This window comes from Cetorhinus maximus, chromosome 15 (genome assembly GCF_964194155.1).
Source record: "Cetorhinus maximus chromosome 15, sCetMax3.hap1.1, whole genome shotgun sequence".
In the NCBI taxonomy this organism is placed as follows: Eukaryota; Metazoa; Chordata; class Chondrichthyes; order Lamniformes; family Cetorhinidae; genus Cetorhinus; species Cetorhinus maximus.
Window position 1 is genome coordinate 80,585,778 of NC_135893.1, and position 23,788 is coordinate 80,609,565.

A 23,788-nucleotide genomic window follows, 5' to 3' on the forward strand; every position below is an offset into this window, starting at 1 on the left:
CAGCTGGGGTGCTGTAGCCAATTCTGGGCACCACACTTTAGGAAGAATGGCCAGGTCTTAGAGAGGATGCAGAGGATATTTATTAGAATGGTACCAAGGATGACGGACTTCAGTATGTTTTTATTTATTCTTTTCACAGGATATGGGCATCACTGGTAGGTCAGCATTTATTGCCCAACCCTAATTGCCCTTGAGAAGGCGGTGGTGAGATGCCTTCTTGAACCACTGCAGTCCATGTGGTGTAGTTACAGGATTTTGACCCAGCGACACTGGAGTTACAGAGAGAAACTGAGTTTGTTTTCCTTAGAGCAGAGAAGGTTAAGGGAGATTTAATGGAGGTGTTCGAAATCATTTTCAAAAGGGAATTGAATAAATTCTTGAAAAGGAAAAAAATTACAAGTCTTCAGGGTAAGTGCTGGGGTGAGGGATTAATTGGATAACACTTTTCAAAGAGTCAGTATAGGCATGATGGGCCATATGGCCTCCCTGTGTGCCATATGATTCCATAATGACTCAACGCAAAGTAAGCTGATAACCTTCAGAATCACAAAAAGAGTGGATAACAGATAATTGTGGCTACAGGACATTATCCAGTAGGCGATAGAACTGCCACATTTCAGTAAAACATCTTCTTCTCATAACTCCTCACAGATATCCTCAAATATGTGGGGGAGAGGTAATGCCTGATTCTTCTTTGCTGCCTATAAGACTGCTCCTGCTCCATGATAATGGCAGACAAGGTGATGCCAATAGGAATTATCCCACCTGCCAAACTATTCTTGTGGAATTTACCCAAACCATTCAATGTCAAACAGAAACCCTGTATAACATTTCTTCAAAACTAAATTAGGATACATTCCAACACTATGGTTTCCTCCGCTCCACTCCTACACTCTCTTGGGAAGATAAGCGTAAAAGTGGACATGATGATTGTCAATAGACTGAAATTTGTTTCCTGCCTGTTGAAGGCTAAGATCCGGAACTTTATCCCACTCTTTTTTTGTGACTCGCCTCAGTATAAATTTCACACAGTTACTAAGATGCAAAATATTGAAATAATCCTAAAGATAACAATTGGGGCCTTGTTAAAAGCAAGTGGGGTAAAGGCTTTCACCTGTCCATGGAGAAATGTTCAGCTTTCTTTAATTAGTCGCAGTGTGAGGGTTCAAGTCCTGTTACTGACAGCAACATCACTGCAAAGATATGACAAGAATGACCTGACAGCACCATGATTGGCTAATTGAACCAGGCAGCTGTCTAAAAAACATACATTCACAAAATTACTTTGAATTCCTTCAGTTCTCACCCAGCTAGCCTGTACTGAGTATAGCTGTTCAAGTGGCTGATCGGTTGCATGCGTTAGGGCTGCAACTACTCATTGTAGTAACATCACTCCAAACAGGAAGGGTTGTATCACTGTGAGCGCGCAGTGTGGACAGATGGATCACTGCTTTTAGAGACCTGAGTCTAAGCCACAGCTGGATATCTGTGTTTGCTGCAAATGACAGCTGCTACATGTTAAAGATGAATTATCACTGTATTGGTGAGAGTTTTACTCCACTCTGTTGGGAATACTTTGAGATCTTGGGCATAAGGGCAAGGTTGCTCTTGAGCATAAGTTCTTTGTAATTATTTTAAGCTTCAGTTTTTAAAATTTAGATTAATACCATCAGCAGTTGACATCACTGAGCTCCCTGCCATGAGTCCACCTGTAGACGCAGACTTGTCAGACACTTTACAAGCGGTTTTAGCCTCCAGTTTCACTTGGCCTCCAACACCAGCACACATACATTATTTCAGTCTGGATTTAGCGCCATCTGCTCGGAATTGTGTGGCAGAAGGTGTATGTACTCAGCCCTGGGGACAAAGTTCCATCTGTGGGATAGATATGGTCTCCGGCCACCCTTTGTCACAGCCAACCAGAAAACCAATCAATGTGTGGGATGGGGGAGGGGAGAATTGGACCTGTATCTTTGCTCCATAGCTGTGTATTTGCTGATGCTGTAATACACAATACCGCACACTCAGCCCTTATTAAAGTGAATTGAATCAAAATGATAAGACGAATATTTAATCAAACATCCTCTCAACCCAGTCTTTGAACCAGCTTGGACAATTAGGTTCTATTAAAACTTTGGCCCAGAAAATATGTGAGATGGTGTGCTGAGAGGCACACACCTGGACCTTTCCTGTTAACTCCATCGTTGTTCACAGGATCAGGGAGAAGTCATATGAATTGCATAGCTTTGACTGTGTCCAGGAGATAATGCATCTGAGGTGCCTGATTCCCCAGTGATACAGGAAAGCTTGGACTCAGGCAATTCGACCAGCCCTTGGAAGAAAGATGTAGAACTTTCCTTACAAAGGGTATTAAAATAATTTTGTGAAATTATATTCTTGATCTTTAAGGTTCAGGCCTCAAGTGGTTGGTTAACCACTTAGTTAGTTAATTAGTTAGTTAGTTAGTTAGTTAGCAGGTATGCCTGGCTTTCTAACATCTACCATTTGTGACCATATGACAGTTTCTTAAACAAGCCTGCTGTCCAGAGTCCCTGTTCCTGCATCCAGACCTATAAGGCCATTCACAATCTCACACTAGTTAAGGCTCAGTCTATCTGAGTCCAAGCCTAGCTTTGGCACATTCCCACTGAGTGTAGAGCAGATATCCGTTAGGACAGCCACAGATTTCCGGGCCTGACAGCTCATCTTTAATATTTTGCAGCTGGTTCCTGAACTTCATTCTGTGGCGCTTTTGGAGAAGGTAAATCAGTACTTGACTTAACTGCTGCGGAAAGGTTAAGTCACTACACTATTTCCTCAAGGGACTCAGGAGGTGAAAATGCCCACTGGAATTTCTAAGATTCTGGAAGGAATTGTCAAAACTGATGCAGGAAAATTGCTCCTTGTGATGAGAAGTTCAAATGCCTTGTGACACAAGTTTAAAGAAGAAAACTAAGGTTTCAGCAACTGGTATACTGAGATAGGAACTCACCTAAACTGGTGAAAAAATTGATAGCTGCAAACAACACCCAGTGAGACTGGTGGAAACTGACCAGCTGGTGGGAAGTGACCAATAATTGGACACTGGCCAGCTGGTGGAAACTGATGGCTGGTGAACACTGACCAATTATTGGATACTGACCAGCTGGTGGAATCTGACTGGTTATTGGACACTGACCAGTTAGTAGACATTGACCAGCTGTTGGATACTAATCAGTTATTGGACACTAACCAGTTGGTAGACACTGATCATCTGGTGGAATTTGACTTGTTATCGGACACTGATCAGTTGGTGGACACTGACCAGCTGTTGGACACTGATCAGTTATTGGACACTGACCAGTTGGTGAACACTGACCAGCTGGTGGAAATTGACTGAAGTAAAGAAGCGGTAGTGAACTTGAGCTGCTGCTGCATTAATGGTGAGCCCTGAGCTATGAACAACTGACCTGCGACTCACTGGCCCGAGGTCTGCCCTGACCAGCAGAAAGGAGAAAGGTTAAGTGCAGGAGTCGGGGGATCATGGGCTGGCATTGCAGATGGGGTCCTTGGGTGATAGCACAGAGGAGTACTACTGGAAAATACTAAAGGGAGACAAAAAGCCAGGCCCCAATGGGACACATCTGAGGATCCCAAAGGAGTTCACAGAGGACATAATGGAGATGATAGAAATGATATTTCAGGCTCTGAGTGTAAATGTGAGCTGAAGGACTGGAGTGGTCCACTACAACAAAGGAGACAAGAGGTAATTACAGAGCAACTACCTGAAAATCTCTGATAGGAAACATTTCAGAGGACTTCAGTAAGGATAAAATTGTCAGGCATCTACATAAAGAGAAAATAATTGGAAGGATCCAGTAAAAGAGACAATCAAGCGTAACATAGTTGAGAATTCTGTGGAGGTACAGATGGTAGATGGCTGCAATGCAGTGCATGAGGTGTACATGGACCAGAGGAAAGCCTTTGACAAGGTGCCAGATGGGAGATTACTGGAGAAGATTAAGCAGCAGGAAGTTAGGGTGAGGATGGAAACTGGATCAAACATTGGTTAGAAGGGAGAAAGTGGACAGTAGGTGTTAAGGCAGTTTCTTGGAATGGGTCAAGAGTCACGTATAGTTAAGACAACAGTTTTCCTTCCCTAAAGGACATCAGTGAATCAGATGGATTTTCAGACCAATTTGACTGTATCATGGTCGCTTTTACTGATTACCAACTATTTTATTCCTAAATTTCTTAAAATTCAAATTCTCAAAATGTTGACATCTGAAGTTAAGTTGTTGTGCCTGACTGTTGGTGTGTCTTCTTGTATGCCATCAATAGATTACATGTTGGTGTGTCTTATTCTATACAGACATTTGCAGCCATTCACTACACCTAGGTCTGGATTTTGCCCTTGGTGGGCACCCACGATCAGCGGGCCTGTGACTGGTCGGGAAACAGGCCCCCGCCTACTCGGTCCCCAACTGCGATTTCACGCTGGCTGGCCAATTAAGGCTCGCCCAGCGCGAAACATGTTTTCCCAATGGTTGGGAAGGGCTGGGCAGGGGCAGGGGCAGGGGTCTGTCAGGTGCTGGGTTCAATGGAGACCTGGCGGGCAGTTAAAATGGCGCAGGCAGCTCCTTGAAGCCTGCCAGGGATGAACATATCTTCTGCATGCTGGAGACCAAAGCTGTGGCCTCAAATGTGGCTGGAGAGGCCAGGCAGGAGGGCAGGTTGGTTGGGCACTCAGCTCCCCCCTCACCCAGTTTTCGGACGAGTGCCTCACGGTCCTCCTGGAGCAAGTGGCTGCCAGGAGGGACACCCTCGTCCCCAGAGATGGAAGGAGGAGGCCACCACAACTGACAAAAAAAGCTTGGGAAGAGGTGGCAGCGCAGGTCAGCAGCCACGACACTGTGCAATATACATCAGTGCAGTGCCAAAAAAGGTTTAACAACCTGCTGCACTCAGGAAGGGTGAGTACCATGTTGGCATGGATCAGTGTGTTGAAGTGTTAAGGTCTGGCCCTTCCCCCATCGAGCTCAGGGGTGTTAGAGTCTGACTGCCAACTGTCAATGACGCCAGAGCTGGCCAAGGGGGTGAGCCCTGGATGCTTGGACTGAGTGCCTTGCATCCCAAGGGCCACAACTCAAATGTGCCCTGCAAGGTGTTCCTCAGTTGTGGTTGGCCAGGCTGCAATGGTGCTGCAAGTAAAGAGTGGCCTAACCAATGCTCCTCTGTCCTTTCGGGAGAAGATGAGCCTTAACAAATCAGAGAGGTTGCAGACAGACAGAGGCCCACCAAACCTTCTAATCCTTACAAGATTTGAGCAGGACGCCTAGGAGCTGGAGAGGCGCCTTGCACCTCAATCAGCCGATCACGGAAAGGCTGGGGTGTCAGACAAAGGTAAGAGTGCAGTGCACAGCAGTGAGAGTGTGGGATGGCGCAAACATCCTTGTGTAGCCTCTTCATTGATGGTAGCCTCAAAACTGGAGTCCCCATTTATCATTGAAAGACGATGGCACCATGATGCTGATCTCCATTGTCTCACCAGGGTGCCTGGCATGCACAGTGACAGAGTGATGACTTAAACTGATGACATGTTCTTGTTCTTCCTTAGATATGCCAGCATGCACTCATTCTCAGGACCCCGAAGAGCCACCCCTGATGCCATGGGACCACCAGGCTTGAGCTGCAAGTGCTTCACACCTGCTCTCTGAACCAGGCACCAAAGCAGACACCAGCACCTCAGTGGGCATTAGATCTTCAGCTAGAATGTCGGAGAACAGCGGTGAGGGCACTTCACACTCGCTTGAGGTGCAGTTGGAAGCAAAAGGTGCCCAGGGTGCCGGCAGTCAGAGGACTGCTGGAGACCAGGATGATGCTGAGTCAAAGGCACATGATGAGTCTCTGGAGTCGTCCATTAGGCGGCAGATGCTGAATGTCCAGCGGGATGTGTAGGAGGATCTGGTGGAGACCCATGAGGATCTGCGGGAAATGGTCTCTGTTGTGGAGGAGCCCATGAGGAGCATGAGCACTCCATTGACCCGCATGGCCAAGCACACTGCCTCCTCCATGGAGAAAGTGGCGACTCTCATGGAGAGGCAGCTCCAGGGACAAAATCAGGGGTTCCTGAGGTGGCGCTCAGACCTGCAAGCCCTCACACAGGCAATGACCTCAGGTAGTCAGTGCCAATGTGGGAGTTGGATGAGGCGCCCAGTATCCCATCTAGGTGCCCATCCATCAATGGCGAGCAGGGGGATCCAGAGCGACCTCACGTTGGCGCATGAGCCACTTGTCATCCCTGCAGGCTCCTCACAGGGTGCTCTGGGTGATGCCAGCAGCTCCTCTGCTCTTCTGCCAGTTACTGTGGCATCTGATGAGGCTGTAATGACTGGGGAGATGCCAGCCATGGCAATGGCCACTCCCTCCCAGGCAGGGCCAGCACAGGTTCCACTGGCTAGAGGACGACCGCCAAGGTCAACAAGATGCCAGAGTCAGCAAGCCACTTCCAATGCCGCTGCCAGCAAGATGGGGGGGTGGTGGCGGGGGGGTTGGTTGGGGTGGGGTGGGGTGCGATTGGGGGCACCAAGACATAGCACTTGCAAACATAAGTTAAAGGCACCATGAGCACAAGAGGGACTGGTCATAGGTGACCTTCTGTTCTGTAATGTTTTGCTTATGTTTACTGGTCTGGGAATGAAGTCCAGAGAAGGTTATATTAATTTTTTTGGATTGTGAAAATGACATAAATTTTGTTTTTGTTGTAATCGCCTGAGTATGCCTCACCTTTTTATTTGTTTGGTGCAGGGTATGCCAGTATGTAATGCTGGATGTGAGTGGCTTTACATTTTATTGCACAGGCACTGAGTGGACTTTGGGTTCAAATGAAAGGGTCATTTCAAGCATCCTGGATAGAGGCAGCATCCCTGGCATGAGGTGGAAGAAGGTCTTTGGCATCCAAGCTAAAGTAGCGTTGGATCGAGGCGTCCCCGGTGTGCCTGCCTCCCTGAGGGATACAGAGGTCTGCCTCCATGCCCTCAGCATTCTCCTCACCATGCTCCCCTTCTGACTCACTACTGGATTCATCCTCTATGGCCTGTGGAGCTGCGTCAAGATCCTCTTCCTCCAGTGGGTCCTCCTTTGCCCATGCCAGATTGTGGAGAATGCAGCATGTAACCACTATCAATAATGCCCACTCTGGGGAATATTGTAGTGTATCCCTGAATGGTCCAGGCATTGGAAGCATATATTCAGAAGACCTATGGTCCTCTCTATCACTGTCCTTGTGGAAGCATGACTCCTATTATAACACTGCTCTGCCTCTGTTCTTGGGTGGTGGAGAGGCGTCATAAGCCACCTTTTCAACGTATAGCCCTTGTCACCCAGCAGCCATCCATCCAGTCAGGCTGGAGCACTGAAGAGCCTTAGCACCTGGGAGTGTCTCAGGGTATAAGCGTTGTGGTAGCTGCCAGGGTACCTTGCACAGACTTACAGAATCTGCATCCTGTGGTCACACACTATCTGGACGCTCATCAAGTGGAATCCCTTCCTGTTGACAAAGGCACCCGGCTGACCCACTAGCGCCTTGATAGCTACATGCATGCAGTCGATTGCACCCTGGATGTGGGCAAACCCAGCAATCGCTGCAAACCCTCTGTCTCGCTCAGCCTGGCTGGCCTTGTCTGTACGGGAATGAATAAATGTCATTACCCGCCTGAACAGAGCATCAGTCACCAGCTTGATTTAACTGTGGACAGCCGATTGGGACACTCCACAAAGATCCCTCACTGACTCCCAGAAAGAGCTGGATGCATAGAAGTTGAGGGCCACTGTGACCTTCAGAGCCACTGGCATGGGGTGTCCACCCACACAGTTGGAGGTGATCTCAGGCCCAATCATCTGACAAATAGAGGTCACAGTCTCCTTGGAGAGGCGGAGCCTCCTTCAGCATTGCAGCTCAGATATATTGAGGTAGTTGCATTGCTGCCTGTAAACCCTGGCAGCAGGATAGTGGCGTTTTCTGCAGCCCCTTCCGCCTTGGACTGCCTGCTGGCCCTGCGTCCCTTGTGCCTGCGCCTCTCCTCCCACAGGTCTCTCCCCTGAAAGCTGCATTGGGACACCTGGCCTCCTCTCTCTTCTGCCCCTCTCCTCCTCCTCAGCGGTGGGGCATCCAGTGGAGGCCACAATCCCCATTACCAGGGTTACAGAAGGCTGTCTGATTCCTGGAAGGGTCCACATGGTCAAAATCCTCCGGGGGCCTTGGAGGCATTAATGAGTCCTGAAATGAAGCCTAGAAATGTTAAGAATGAAACTCAGAACTGAGGTGAAGTTGTCAAGTTCAAGTAGGCAACCAGCAGCAAACTATCTCCAAAGCTCCTCACTCCTCACAATGACAATACTGCTGACCCTTTTTATCCTGCCCTTAGATGAGGTTTTGCAAAAATGTGGGCTGCCTGCCTGCCCGATTTGGCCATGTGATGTGTGTAAAATTGCACGGGCAGCGTAAAATCAGGTTCAATTGGGTATTTAATGGTCTTAAGTGGCCTTTTAATTGATGGTGATGGTGGGTGTGGCTCCAACACCCACACATGCCCGCCGACCTGAAGATTGCGTGCATGCAGGATGACGTCAAGTTGCTCACGCGACATCATCTCACATTATTTTAGGCCCAATTGGGTAGGGCGCACGCCCACCTGCAAGGCGTAAAATTCTGCCCCTAATGTCCCCCAAGGTTATAGTTGGATCAGGAGCATAGTACATGCCTTAATTCTTTCATGGGTTGTGGGCATCACTGGCAAGGCCATCTCTAATTGGCCTTGAACTGAGTGGCTTGCCACACCATTTCAGAGGACAGTTAAGAGTCAATCACAGTGCTGTGGGTCTGGAGTCACATGTAAGCCAGATGTCTTCCCCTAAAGGACATTAGTGAATTGGATGGGTTTTGACAACATTTAGAATGGTTTCATGATCGCTAGCTTTTCAATTCAAGATTATTAATTAAACTTAAATTCCACCAGCTGCTGTGCTGGGATTTGAACCCTTATGCCCAGGGCATTAGCCTCGGCCTCGTGGCCCAGTGACATTACCTCGACACCACCATCTACCCCTAACACACTATTGGGATGTATTGGTGTCACCTCCACTGACACTGTGTGAGAAAGTTCTGACAGAAAAATAGAACTGAGAGAAAAGGTTTGTGAGACAGCTGCACAGAAAGAAGCAGCTGTAAAGCCCACGTTCTGGGCGATCCTTGAAATGCTCTGTTCCAGCTAAATGAGGGGAATTTTTTAAAAATGTAAGCAGAAAAATCCCCTGAGATTTCAGTCTTATTGCACAAGATTACATTGGAAAGACTGACACAATTTATTACACTCATTGCCAGTACTGTTCCAAACTGCAAAGCTGGGATATGGGATAAGTTTACAAGGCAATGAAGGAGAAGCACATGATGGAAACCCTACTTCAGCAGCCTGGGAGGGGGTGGGGGTGTTCAGTCAGGGGATGTCAAGTTGGGTTGGGCCGAGCCAGAGAAGGTGATCACAGAGGCTTAGCCAAGTAAAAATCTATCCTAGGAAAGGACCTGTAAGGGAAACCTGATTGGCAAACACAAAACCTGATTCTAGTCAGAGGCAAATCCAATCAAGGAACACATGAAGGCGAAGCAGATGGTATAAGTCTAGCTTACTCCAAGTGTTTGCATAGAGCAAAATTAGTGCCAACTGACTCAGAAACAGACCGAAATCAGAGTGAGATCAGGATCCAGAGACAGACCCAGACACAGATCAGAGTGAGATCAGGACCTAGACCCAGATCAGAGTGAAATCAGGATCCAGAGTGACCGAGATCAGAGTGACATCAGGATCCAGAGCAGAGTGAAGTCAGGATCCAGACCCACACCTGGATCAGAATCTAGAGACAGACCCGGATCAGAGTGAGATCAGAATCCAGAGACAGACCCGGATCAGAGTGGGATCAGAATCCAGAAACATACCCGGGTCAGAGTGAGATCAGAATCCAGAGACAGACCCAGATAAGAGTGAGATCAGGATCCTGACCCAGACCCAGCCCCGGATCAGAGTGAGATCAGGGCCAGGATCTTTAGGTCAGTGAGCAGGGGGCGGGGCCCACTTGCCGATGTGTAAAATGACGCGGGATGATGTTGGGTGGAACTCCCAACGTCATCCCGCATCATTTCCATTTTCAGATTGGCGGGGGCGCAGCCGAATCAGCTGTGCGCCCACCGACCTGTTAACGGCCTATTGAAGCCATTTAAAAAGTAATTGACATAACTAATGAAACTGCCTGTCCAACCTTAAGGTTGGCGGGTAGGCCGGGAGCCCTGGTGGGCTTCAGAAAAAGTATGAAACCTCATTCCTCATTCACCCCATGAGGGTTTTTAAAAATTTAAAAAAGGTTAAAGTTAAAGTGATGGACATTCCCAACTCAGGTGACAGTGTCACATGAGGGGACATGTCAGGGAAATTTTACTTTTGTACCTTTACGATTTTTAAATTTGGCGCCGATCTCCCTGAGGCAGCACTTAGGCTCAGGGAGATGAGTGCACTCTTTCACACGCACGCATGAAAGAGCGCACTCCCGGCTGAGGGAATCCCCCCCACCGTCCACACAGGGAGCGCACAGAGTTTCCTGGCAGACGTCACACTGGGCAGGTCTTAATTGGCCCGCCCACATAAAATGGTGTAGTGCCCCCGATCAGAGGCACGCCTGCCCGCACCCACTCCTGCACTTCCCCCCTAGACGGGGGAAAATCCTTCCCCAGGATCCAGGGACAGACCCGGATCAGAGTGAGATCGGAATCCAGAGACAAACCCAGGTCAGAGTGAGATCAGGATCCAGACGCAGCTCTGGAGTAGTTATTCAGCCAGGCAAGTTAGATGGAAAACCAAGGAGCTGATTGTTCTGGGGTCTGTGGATTTGGTTTCATGGCTCACACTCCATCAAATTTCTGAGCTGCTCCAATTAAGAATTAAAACATTCCAACAGCCTTATCTAAGAGGCCCTCCTTTAAATACAGCACCTGCAAATCTGTAAGAACAATTCTTATTTTATTTGTATTTGTAAGATGGAGGAGGGTGGAGAGGAGATTTACTGGAATAAGACTGGGATAAGGAACTTCAGTTATTTGGAAAGGCTGGGATTGTTCTCCTTAGAGCAGAGAAGGTTCAGAGGAGATTTAACAGAGGTGTTTGAAATTTTAGAATGTTTTGATAACCTGGGAGAAATTATTTCCACTGGCATGAGGGTCAGTAACCAGAGCACACAGACTTTACGCAATTGGCAAAAAGCCCAATGGGGAAATGACAGGAGATGCTTTTACACAGCGAGTCATTACCTCTGGTGTCCTCCAAGGGTCTATCCTTGCCACCCCCCCACCCCCCACCCCCTATCTCTCATCTCCATGCTGCCCCTCAGTGGCATAATCCAAAAGTAGTGTTAGTTTTCACATGTACACTGATGATACTCCGCTCTACTACCAATAAAGCATTGAGAAGCTGAAGCCATTGTTTTTGGTCCCTGCTCCAAATTTCAATCCCTAGCTACTAACTGCATTACTCTCCCTGGCTACAGTCTGAGCCAAACCCAGTCTCTTCACAATATTGGTGTTGAATTTGACCCCAAAATGAGCTTCCGACCACATATCCACACTGTCACTAAGACCACCTATTTCCACTTCAGTAACATTGCCCAACTCCACTCCTGTCTCAGCTCATCTACTGCTCAAATTCTCATCCATGCCTTTATTGGCTCTAGACTTGACTATTCCAATGCACACCTGGCTGGCTTCCCACATTCTACCCTCCATAAATTTGACATCATCCAAAACTCTGCTGCCCATGTCTTAATTCACACCAAATCCTGTTCAGCCATCACCCCTGGCTGTGCTGACTTACATTGGCTCCCTGTTAAGCAACGTCTCAATGTTAAATTCTCATCCTTGTATTCAAATCTATCCATGGCCTCACCCCTCCCTATGTTTGTGATCTCCTCCATACCCACAACCCTCCCAGATGTGCTTATCTAATTCTGTCCTCTTGAGCATCTCTGATTCTAATTGCTGCACCATTGGTGGCCTTGCCTTCACTTGCCTGGACCGTCAGCTGTGAAATTTCTTCCCTGAACCTTTCCACCTTGCTTTCCTCATTTAAGGCACTCCTTAAAACTTTTACCAAGCTTTTGTCCATCTGACCTAATGTTGCCTTTTTTGGCTTGGTGTCAAAGTTTGCTTTTAACTCTCCCATGAAACACATCAGCTGTTTTATTACTTTAAGGGTGCTATATAGATGCAATTTTTGTTGTTGTTCTGATCTGGAACATGCTGTCTGAAGGGTAGTGGAAGTAGGTTCAATAATAACTTTCAAAAGGGAATTGGATAAATTCTCAAAGGGGAAAAACTTGCAGGACTATGGGGAAGGAGCAGGCGTAGTGGGACATTGGATAGCTCTTTCAAAGAGCCTTCATGGGCAACTTGGGCAGAATGGTCTCCTTCTGTGCTGTATAATTTTATGAAGGTGCAAGAGTTCAACAAGTGCCAGTAGAATCTGGAAGATCCAAATTTGTGATTCTCTAAATTTCTATCCAAATCTCGTTTGCAGTTTCAGTTATTTCAGCAGGACAACAGGCACACACACACTGCAATGTGTAATGGGTGCACACACACTGTATCACCATGGTAATGGTCCTTAGGTTACTAGTGTGAACAACTATTGAGCAAGTGTCTGAGTGTCTGGGTGTCTGGCGACAGTGTGACTGGGCAATTGAGTGTCTGGGCAACTGAGGGCCTAGGTGCCTGGGCAACTGAGTGTCTGGAAGACAGAATCTGGCTTTTTGGGCGACTGAGTACCTAGGTGTTTGGACAACTGAGTATTTGGACAACTGAGTATTTGGGCGTCTAAGTGTTTGGGCGACTAAATATCTGGGCGACTCAGTGTCTGGGCGACTCAGTGTCTGGGCGACTCAGTGTCTGGGCGACTCAGTGTCTGGGCGACTCAGTGCCTATGTGTTTGGGTGACTGTGTGTCTGAGCGACTGAGTGACTGGGCAACTCAATGTCTGGATGCCTGGGCGACTGAGTGTTTGGATGATTGACTGAATGACTGTGGAACTAGATGACTGAATCTCTGGGTGTCTGGCATGTGCAGGATTTTAGTTTGTTTCCTTGTGGAGGTTCTGTGAACATCCAAGTGTAAAATAGGTGATAAATAACTGAACGAGGCATTAATGCCATTGGTTTGGAAGAAGACAGGTGCTAGTTGATTCAGAGTTGGGCAGCTCTCACATATTTTCTTGGACCTGATATCCTTTCAGTACAAAATGCAAAGGTTGAGCCCTGCTCTGGGATCAATCAGAATTATTCACTTTGCTCCATTTCTCTGACTGAAATTGTAGAACTTTCAGCTATGGAAAAAGTGCAGATTTAAGAAAAAACTCAAATTGGTGCCATAAATAATATCAAGAAACTGAAACAAATTTGAAGCAATTCCAGTTTGTTGGATCAATGTTTGCAACCCAGAATCTTTCCACACGTTCCATTTCAACTCCTCATCTCAGATGTCAGTTTGTTCTCTTTAATCAGCATTACAAATAAACACAAGTCCAAGGGACAGGATTCCTTGTTGTTGTTTGCCCACCCAGGCTGTGTTCCAGATATTAAACAAAGTGAGCACCACTCTGCCTCAGAGATACAGCATTTTATTCAAGCAGTATTAAAGTCTGGAGCAGAATTTCTCACTGTTTGCTTTACTGGTAAACTCCATCTGTTCAGTCAGATTCCAGTACACGGCCACTACTAAGTCGCACATTTTCATTTTTCTTGCGTTTGTTCCATTGTTCCCCTGCTCTGATTCTCACTAGGGGAAAGATACCGGTCACTCCTCCTATCTCACAGCTTCAAGTGCGGGAACAACAGCCCACTCGCCTGCAGAATAGAAAATAACTCCATGCTCTCCTGACCACAGGGCCAGAGAGCCCATTCTACACAGAGGCAGGTGACAACAACAACAACTTATATTTATATAGTACCTTTGATGTAGCAAAACCATACCAAGGCGCTTCATAGGGGCGTTATCAAACCAAGTATGACACTGAGCCACATAAGGGGATATTAGGTCAGATGACCAAAAGCTTGGTCAAAGGCATGTCTTTAAGGAGGAAAGTGAGGTAGAGAGGCAGAGAAGGGTAGGGAGGGAGCTCCAGAGCATAAGAGTCTAGGCAACTGAAGGCAAGGCCGCCTATAGTGGGGTGAAGGAAGTCATGAATAACCCTGGATCCCACAGCACTACTTCAGCCATGCAATTAACCTTCTAATCTGTTTGTCAACAGTGAGGCAGGTCAAGGATTCAGCCAATGGAATGCTGGACAGATGCCAACTCTCTACTTTTTTTCAAGTTATCAACAGTCACAGATTGCAACTCTTTCGAGTACAATCACAGTTCTTGGTTTCCGGGAGTGGGACATGAACCCACAACCCTCTGATTCAAAGGCGAGGGTGCTATGAACTGAGCCACAGCTGACAACTCTCTACTTTCCAATAGATTGTGAAGCTTTTAAAAGCCTGGCATTCCCAACCTGCCTGACTCCACTCACTTCAAACTGAACTCAAACCCCCTAAGTCCCACTGGCCACCAACGGTTCCCCCCTTCCCAGTCACCCCAACCTCTCCTGACCCCCACTGTCCCTCCTCAGCCGATCACCACCCCCTAAACAATACTGCAGATGGTGTTACTGAGCTGCACAGTGCGTTGTATCTGGAGTTAATGAGCTTCACATAGATGCAGATGGAGCTAATGTAATTGATAAAGAATTTGGCACTGGGAAGAGGAGAAACAAGAGAGGTGATAATCTCCGAGGGTTCACACCCTCTATCTGCCAATCAGTAATCATTGTATTGTAAAGGGCAGAAGTCAGCAGACAAGGATAACTCAGAGATTCTTTTAATTCCCAGTGTCCGAGAGACTTTCAAATTCTGTGGCTTTTTAGTGAGAATGCCGGGTGTGTGGTAAATTCCACAGCCTTACTCTGACACACCGCAACAAAAATTTCAAAGTGGAGAACACAGGTGAAGGGCTGGACTCAGACCACAGCACATAGCACGTAGCATGTAGCACACAGCACACAGACTGCACACTGCAGCACACAGCACGCAGACTGCACACTGCAGCACACAGACTGGAGGCCACAGCACACGCAAACAGACCACAGCACACAGCACGCAGACCGCGGGCCACAGCATGCAGACTGCGGACCACAGCACGCAGACCGCGGACCACAGCACGCAGACCGTGGACCACAGCACGCAGACCACAAACTGCATCATGCAGACCACAGCACAGACTAGACCACAGCATGCAGCATACAGACCGCAGATCGAAGCAGGCAGCATGCAGCTCGCAGCATGCAGGCCACAAACTGCAGCACGCGACCCGCAGCTTGCAGGCCGCAGCATGCAGCACACAGGCCACAGCACACAGAACACAGACCACAGACCATATCACATAGACCGCAGCATGCAGACCACAGAATGCAGCACGCAGGCCACAGTATATAGACCACAACATGCAGACCGCAGCATGCAGACTACAGACGACAGCACACAGACCACAACGTACAAATCACAGCCACAGACCACAGCACGCAGACCACAGGCTGCAGCATGCAGATTACAGCACATAGCATGCAGGCCACAGATTGCAGCATGCAGACCACAGGCCACAGCACGCAGACCACAGCATGTAGCGCACAGACTACAGCACACAGGCCACAGCGCGCGAACCACAGTGCACAGATTATAACACATAGACCACAGCACGCAGACCACAGACTACAGCGCGTAGACCACAGCACGCAGGCCACAGCACGCAGACCACAACACGCAGACAACACGCAGACCTCAGCATGCAGACCACAGCACATAGACCACAGGCCACAGCACGCAAATCACAGGTGACAGACCACAGACCAGAGCACACAGACCAGAACACACAGACCACAGCATGCAGCACGCAGACCACAAACCACAGCATGCAGATTGCAGCACACAGATCACACACTGCAGCACGCAGACCGCAGCAAGCAGCACAAAGCATACAGTACACAAATGGCATCAGGCAGCACATAGCATGCAGATCGCAGCACACAGCACGCAGACTGCAGACCGCAGCACACAGCACACAGCAGTGTGGGAAAATAGGAGGGCAGATGTAGACGATTAGGTGAAAGAAGTGAAGTGGCACCAAACTGAGGTTATAAAAGCTCGGGAGTTATGTAGGAAGAAAACACTGAGGGGTTAGGGAGTTGCATGGAGGGAAATAGAGAGTTACATGGAGAGAGGTAGGGAGTTACATGTAGGGAGGTAGGGAGTTACTCAGAAAGAGATAGGAAATTACATGTAGGGAGGTGTGAGTTACATGAAAGAGGTAGGGGGTTACATGGGGGAAGGTAGGGAGTTACACAGAGAGAGGTAGGAGTTACATGGAGGGAGGTAGGGAGTTACATGAAGGGAGATGGGGGTTTACATGGAGGGAGGGAGATGCACAGAGAAAGGTAAAGAGTTACATGGAGGGAGATAGGGGGTTACACAAAGAAAGGTGGGGGGTTACATGGATGGAGATTGGGAGCTACATGAAGGAAAGTAGGGAGTTACATGAAGGAAAGTAAGGAGTTACACAAAGAAAGGTGGGGAGTTACATGGAGGGAGATTGGGAGCTACATGAAGGAAAGTAGGGAGTTATATGATGGAAAGTAGGGAGTTACACAGAGAAAGGTAGGGAGCTACATGGAGGGAGGTTGGGAGTTACATGAATGAGGTAGCGAGTTACACAGAGGGAGATAGGGAGTTACACAGCTTTAGATGCTGGTGCTAAATGTTTGAGTTGGAGACTGTGCAAGGACTGTGAATTTTAATTCAGTTTGGAAGAAGGAGCAGGATAGGACCACAGGAAAGGCTGCTAATGGAAACCAGAGGGAAATGGTTTGAAGAAACACAGTGGAGCAATGTTCTTGGGCTAGTAACCCAGACAACCTGAGTTAAGGCAGTTGAGAATTTCAAAGCTGGAACTGACCATAAGGAATTGTACTAAAATCCCAACTTCACTATAACAACAACTTACATTTATATAGCACCTTTAAAGTAGTAAAATGTCCCAATGTTCTTCACAGGAGTAACTATCAAACAAAATTTGACACCGACCACCTAAGGAGATATTAGGACAAATGAATAAAAGCTTGGTCAAAGAGGCAGGTTTTAAGAATTGTCTTAAAGGAAGAAGGCGAGTTAGAGAGGTGGAGAGATTTAGGGAGGGAATTTCAGAGTTTAGGGCCCAGGCAGCTGAAGGCACAGTCACCATTGGTGGAGCAATTAAAATTGGGGATGAGCAAGAGGCCAGATTTGGAGGAAGTTATAGAGATAGAGAGGAGCAAGGACATAATTAAAGGAGGTAAGAAGCAGGTGAGGAGCAGCTGATAAACATCCCCAGCAAAACACACAGAGAGACAATTAAAGAGTCACATTAAGAAGACACAAACATCGAGATAGAAGGATAGCAACAACAAAAAGAGAAAGAAAATGTGTGTGTGTGTGTGAGAGAGAGAGAGAGAGAGAGAGAGAGAGAGAGAATATCAGTGAAGCATCCTGTACCCAGCAATAGATTGTCAGGAATGAGTAATCTAGTAATGATGCATGATCCCTTTTCCAAATGCTTTTCCTCCCAGTTTCTGATCTCCAGCTATGCAAGATTATCTTCTGTACTTCAAACACTCACCACCCATAGCCCAATGCCACTTAGATTCAACAGGTACTCCACACTTCACAAATACTGTCTCTCAAATCTCAAAATTGCTTCTAAGTTTTCCAAATTTGTCTAAATCTTTTAATCAATCTATTTTACTTAGTGACAGTACAGGATCCAGGTAGAGAACTGCAAAAACCCAGCACATCCTGGCAATTATATACTGGTGCAGCTGGTGAGGATGGGAACTGCAGCGTGCAGCTTCACAGTCATCTCCCACCCTGCAATCAGAGAACGGCTGTTACAGGAACCCCAGTGTTATCCATTTCAGCACATCCATCTGCTGAGCAGCAGCACTGGGTATATACTGACTGGCTACCTAGGAATGAGTTACAGGCTGGAATCTAATCAAGGGGTTCACACTCACTAGATACAAAATTATGGGGACCTGGTTGTGAGCTATAAGCTGGGACCTAATCAAGCAATTCAAGGGCTGGAGGGGGGAGGGGGGAAGTTATATATAGAACACCAGATACCCGGCAGTAAATTACAGACTGAAAACTAATTAAGGGGTTTGGGAGTTTAATATATAGAATAACAGATACCCAGAAGTGAGTTGAATACTGGAATCTAATAAAGGGATTTGGTTGAGTGTATATATAGAACAACAGATGCTTGGGAGTTAATTATATTCTGGAATCTAATCGAGGGGTTTGGGGGTGAGTTTATATGTAGAATAACTAATACTCGGGAGTGTGTTACAGCTGGAAGCTAATTGAGGGGTGCAGGGGTTATGGGTTTATATATAGAATAACAGATATCTGGGTGTGAGTTACAAACTGGAATCTAATTTAAAGTTCACTGGGTGGTGTTGTTTATTGGAAAATCCAGTGCAGTCCACAAAATGCATAATCCTGAGATCCATTTCATTGTTTATTCTGCTTATTTGCTGCATCTCTTACTGTAGAAAAACTCAGCATTTCAGTCCTTACAAGAGGTTGTGTAAAACTAGAAGTTTATTTTGAATTTTGCAAAGCTGATATTTTACAGCTTTACAAAGCTGACACATCATGGTACTATCAGAGGTTCCCTGTCAGGATTGGTCTGTGCTCAGTTACAGTCTGAACATCCTGGTAACCTATCACACTTCAAGGTGAAATGGATCTTGCTTAAGATTGCTGGGCTGGTTGTGCTGATCATGTCCTGGTCAATAATATAAAGGAAAAGATTGTAAAACATATCTTCCCACTGTCCTTGCCAAACTTATAGGTATTAGGCAATCTGACATGAGCCCGTCCATTTAATTGACATTGTGAAGGGGTCTATCTGAGGTAGTTGATGATATTTATTAATTACTAATGGTCCGCTCCCTTTATTGGGATTGACTTAGTAAAAATAAAGTTATTAATGATTCCCAGGGCAATTTTTCAGAATGCTTCCAAGCAGTGGTTGGGAACTTTGAGAAATGGAGGCTAAAAGGAAAAGGCTAAAGGAAATCAAAGAAACTTTGAAGTAGTATTTCAAAAGAGAGTATTGAAATTAAAAGTTTCAGATTAAGAAATGTTCAGTTGAACAGGTGCAAAGTAACGTTGCACAGATAACAGGAGCAAGATTTATTAAATCAAGTGTAGACAGCGAGCACAGAAAGGAAATAATGATTTGCCACAGGTGTAAAGAAAGCCAGGTCTCACTCAAGAGTACACTGGCTAAGCCACTAAAGGAAGAGATGTGTTTGTTTAATGGATATGTTCAGGGGAATAATGGTATATTGAATATAAACTGTAAACCTAGCCTTGTTAATTGAGCTTCATTCTGATGCTGTCATTAATAAAACCCACATCTGATTGAGCTATTCTGATGTATTAAATTATGATGCTTTACAATAGCCTAGGAGTAAGCATTTCTATTCTTAATTAACCTCTGTGTTTTACATTACCCGCAATGAGTAACAAGTAGGAACTAATTACAACCCAGTTAGCACTGCACTGTGCTCCTGTTGTGGATTGTGTAATAATTAACATAATTTGGATAGGTTATGTGAGACAGTCTAAAGGTGAGAACTAATTCAGGCCTCATAAATTTAGGGATTTCAACCCAATGTTCTAATGTGTGCTTGTTAGAAGGGGAGCAGGGACCAACGCTAACTCCTATTTTACATGATTTAGTGTTCATTTACAGCCCATGAGGCTGATTATGGATTTAAAACTTCAAATGACATAGCCCCTTTCCCTAAGTGGGTTTGTAAAAAGTGGTCCATAATGTCACAAAATGGTTTCTTCCAGTTTATTACCCAGTGACACACACTGTAGAGTGTCCAGCATCCTGACATTTTAATCAGTGGTAAGGCACCGTACCCAGCTCTTGGAACCTTCTTACCTGCTTGTTAGAGAGCTTTGCCCAGAAACCAAGCCTGGGCATTATAGCAACATTATAGCCCTATCCATGAGATCTTAAAACCATAAATCAGGATTGAAAATTTCCACACTATCTGTTTGTCCATTCCTTTGCATGTATGAGTATCTACCAATTTGTATCAATACACATTTTAGAGTGAAAGTTTATCTGTCAATCTGCCCATGTGTCCATCTGTCCATCAGTGTCTATCAATCCCTGTGTCTCTGAGCACACCCGTGTCCACTCACATATGTCTATGTGTGCATGCCCACATGGTTGCAACCTGGACGTTGTCCTTTTGTTGGATGGGAAGTCCCTACATACCTCTGCATGCCTTTCGATGAGTAATGACCTTGGTGAGGTCTCGGTAGAATCCTTCCTTACAGTAATGGCAATGTCGACCTGCAGTGTTGTGTCGACAATTTAGGCAAACACCTCCACTCTTTCGGCCAGAGAGTTTGTACAGCTCCATGTTGAATCGGCACCTCCGGGCGTGCAGGTTGCAGCTACAAGCTAAAGAAGAAAGAATAAGGCTCGTGTCAAAATCACTTTGAGACAATGGGGGGGTGATTTGAACTTTGACCAATCTCGTAGCATCAGGCAATATACATTGAGGTGTAGGACGGGTGGTGATCTGATATCACCCAAAATTACTCCTAATGTCTTTAACTAAAGAAAAAGAAGAAACTCACATTTCTATAGCATCTTTCACATCGTCAGTACATCTCAAAGCGCTTCACAGCCAATGAAGGACTTTGAAGTGTAGTCACTGTTGTAATATAGGAAAACACAGCAGCAAATTTATACAGAGCAAGATCCCACAAAAGGTAATGTGATAAATGAGAAAGTACTCTATGTTTCAGATAGTTGGGGGATAAATGTTGGTCAGGGCAAATTTTAATATAAAAAAAGAGCTTCACCTGATTCTGAAGATGAATTGCATCATTTACATTATAAGCAAGAGCTTGCAGCAAACAACATTTCAAAAAATAACCAGTGTTCCTTGATGGCTTTTATAGGGTATATATCTCCATATGTCATAGGTGTCAGCATGGCTCAGTAGACAGCATTCTCGTCTTTGATTCAGAAGGGTGTGGATTCAAATTTCACTACAGAGACCTAAGCACATAAACCATGCTAACACACTCAGGTCAGCACTGAGGAAGGACTGTAATATCTGCGGGTCAGTACTGAAGGAATGCCACACTGTTGGACAGACAGTACTGAGAGAATGCTGCATAAATGAAGGGGCAGCACTGAGTGTGCACTGCACTGGTGGCAGGGCCGCATTGAGGGAGCGCTGCACCATTGAAGGGACAATGCTGAGCGAGTGCTGCATTAGTGGAGGGGCAGTACTGATTGAATGCTGCACTGGTGGAGGGCCTGTACTGAAGTTGCGCTGCACTGGTGGATGGGCAGTATTGACGGTTTGCTGCATTTTCGGACATGCAGTACTGAAGGAGCGTTGCACTTGCTGAGGGGCAGTACTGAGGGAGCACTGCACTGTCAGAGGGGTAGTATTGAGGGATCACTATACCATGAGAGGGACACTACTGAGGGAGCATCTCACTTTTGAAGGGGCAGTAGAGAGGGAGTGCCACACTGTCGGGCGGTCAGTATTGAGGGATCTGCGCTGTCAGAGCGCTGGTACTGAGGAAGCACTGTATTGTGAAGGGCAAATACTGAGGAAGAGCAGTGCTGAGGGAGGGTTGCACTGAGGGAGGGTCAGTACTGAGGGAGCATTGCATTGTCAGAGGGGCAGTACTGAGTGAGCACCACACTGTTGGAGGGGCAGTAATGAGGGAACGCTGCACTCTCAGAGAGTTGGTACTAAGAGACTGTCACACTGTCAAAGGATCAGTACTGAGGGAGCACTATACCGTGAGAGGGACAATACTGAGGCAGTACTATATTGTTGGAAGAGCAGTACTGAGGGAGTGTTGCACTGCCGGAGGGTCAGTACTGAGGGAGTACTGCACTGTCAGAGCAGCAGTACTGAGGTAGCACTGTACTATGTGTTACAAATATGAAATTTAGAAGTTTGTTATGCTTTGGGACTCTCTGTTTAATTTAAGGTAAAATGAAGCAGTGAAGGGAGCATGTGACCTGCTCCAAATCCTGCTTGACAACAAGTGTAAGTGGCTTGGTTACTATGGAAACATTGAGGCTCAGGTAGTTTTACTGGGAAGAAGCTGCAAGATGTTCACACCTATAGACAATAACAAGGTCATTTGTGATGACTGTGGGTAAACCGTTAACCTCCAAGACTCATACAGAGGTGTTAGGAATGTTAGGTTTTAGAAATGCTCATACTTTAAACTATCTATTTAATTCCAAGATAAAATGAAGTTGGGGGTTTAGAAGATAGTTAATTAGCATGTTTAACTGGATACAAGTCCATACGATTCACATTGCCATGTACTTGGACTTTGAGAGGGGAACAGGGCATAGAACGCCATTATGGTTTCGGCTTACATGGTTTTCTAAAGATATCCCTGAACCTTACAGACAGGTCTGTCTGCAAGAATCAGAGAGAGGGAGAGAGCAGAGAGATAGAAGCATCCAGCCTCTATTGTTCACCATGCAGAATGAGGGTGGGAGTTTGTGAGGACTTAAACAAGGTTGACGATACACCAAGCTTTGGCTAGAGGGAGGAATCCCCAGGGTAACCCTCCCCATGAAAGCCAATTCGGGGTTTAGAAATTATTTGGCTGGAAAAGGGAAGAAGGAAGCACACCATCAGGAGTTGAAAATAGCTTTGGACTGGTTCCTGGAGAATGAAGTGTCCACTATTGGGACGGAGTAAAATATAACTATGGTGGGGGGGATTTAAGTTATTATTATTATATTAAGTCGTTATTTAAGTTAAGTGGGGGATCTTTGATGCAACTTGAGTACAAGTTGCCTACTGAATAGTGTTTAGAGAATGTTGCTTTTAGTTTGTTTACTACAGTAAAAGTCTTAAAACTTGAAACCTTGTTATATGATCTTTTCAGTTAGTCACTGAAATTCAAATCTTTTTAAAAGTTATCGGTCTGTATGGGAATCAGAACGTATGAGAGGGATAGTGCTGAGAGAGCACTCCACAGTCAGAGAGATAATACTGAGAGAGCACTGCACTCTCAGAGGGGCATACTGAGGGACTGCTGCACTGTTGGAGGTGCTGTCATTCAAATCAGATGTTAAACAGAAGCTCGGTCCCCTCAGATGGACGTAAAAGATCACCTGTCATTATTTCGAAGAAGAGCTGCGGTTGTTATCCCTGGTGTCCTTGTCAATATTTGTCTCTCATCCAACATCCTTAAAAAAAACCAGATCATTTGCTTGATATCAGTTTGTGGGAGCTTGCTGTACAAAATTATCTGCTGTGTTTCCTATCGCTCCTGCACTGCTGTGTGGGCTCAACACCATCGCTGATGCCATAGTTGGCCTCCAATAGTGTGTACGCGAGAGGGGTGCTGGGCAGTTCAATCTCACTCCAGCTTCCCCTTCTCCTCAAGGAGTCAGCCTGGGGCCCCCGGGCACCCATAGGGAGGAGGAGCAGCAGGTGCAGACTGCAGGCCCAGCCACCAAGGTCACTCTAGGAGCGACCGGCCCATCTGAATCCCCTCTTCCTGTGATCTCAGTGACTCCAACTTCACAGGCCGATGAGGGTGCCACTGCCACACAGCA

At 46.4% G+C, this 23,788-nt stretch overlaps 1 protein-coding gene across 1 annotated transcript in view; it reads right to left on the minus strand.

Annotated features, from left to right (window-relative positions):
* LOC144690862 (netrin-3-like) overlaps positions 1-23,788 on the minus strand; it is a 228,483-nt gene that overhangs the window by 107,921 nt on the left and 96,774 nt on the right. Inside the window, exon 3 of the mRNA XM_078558711.1 lies at positions 20,441-20,629. Coding sequence (XP_078414837.1) covers positions 20,441-20,629 — 189 coding nt within the window. The remainder of the gene's footprint in view (positions 1-20,440; positions 20,630-23,788) is intronic.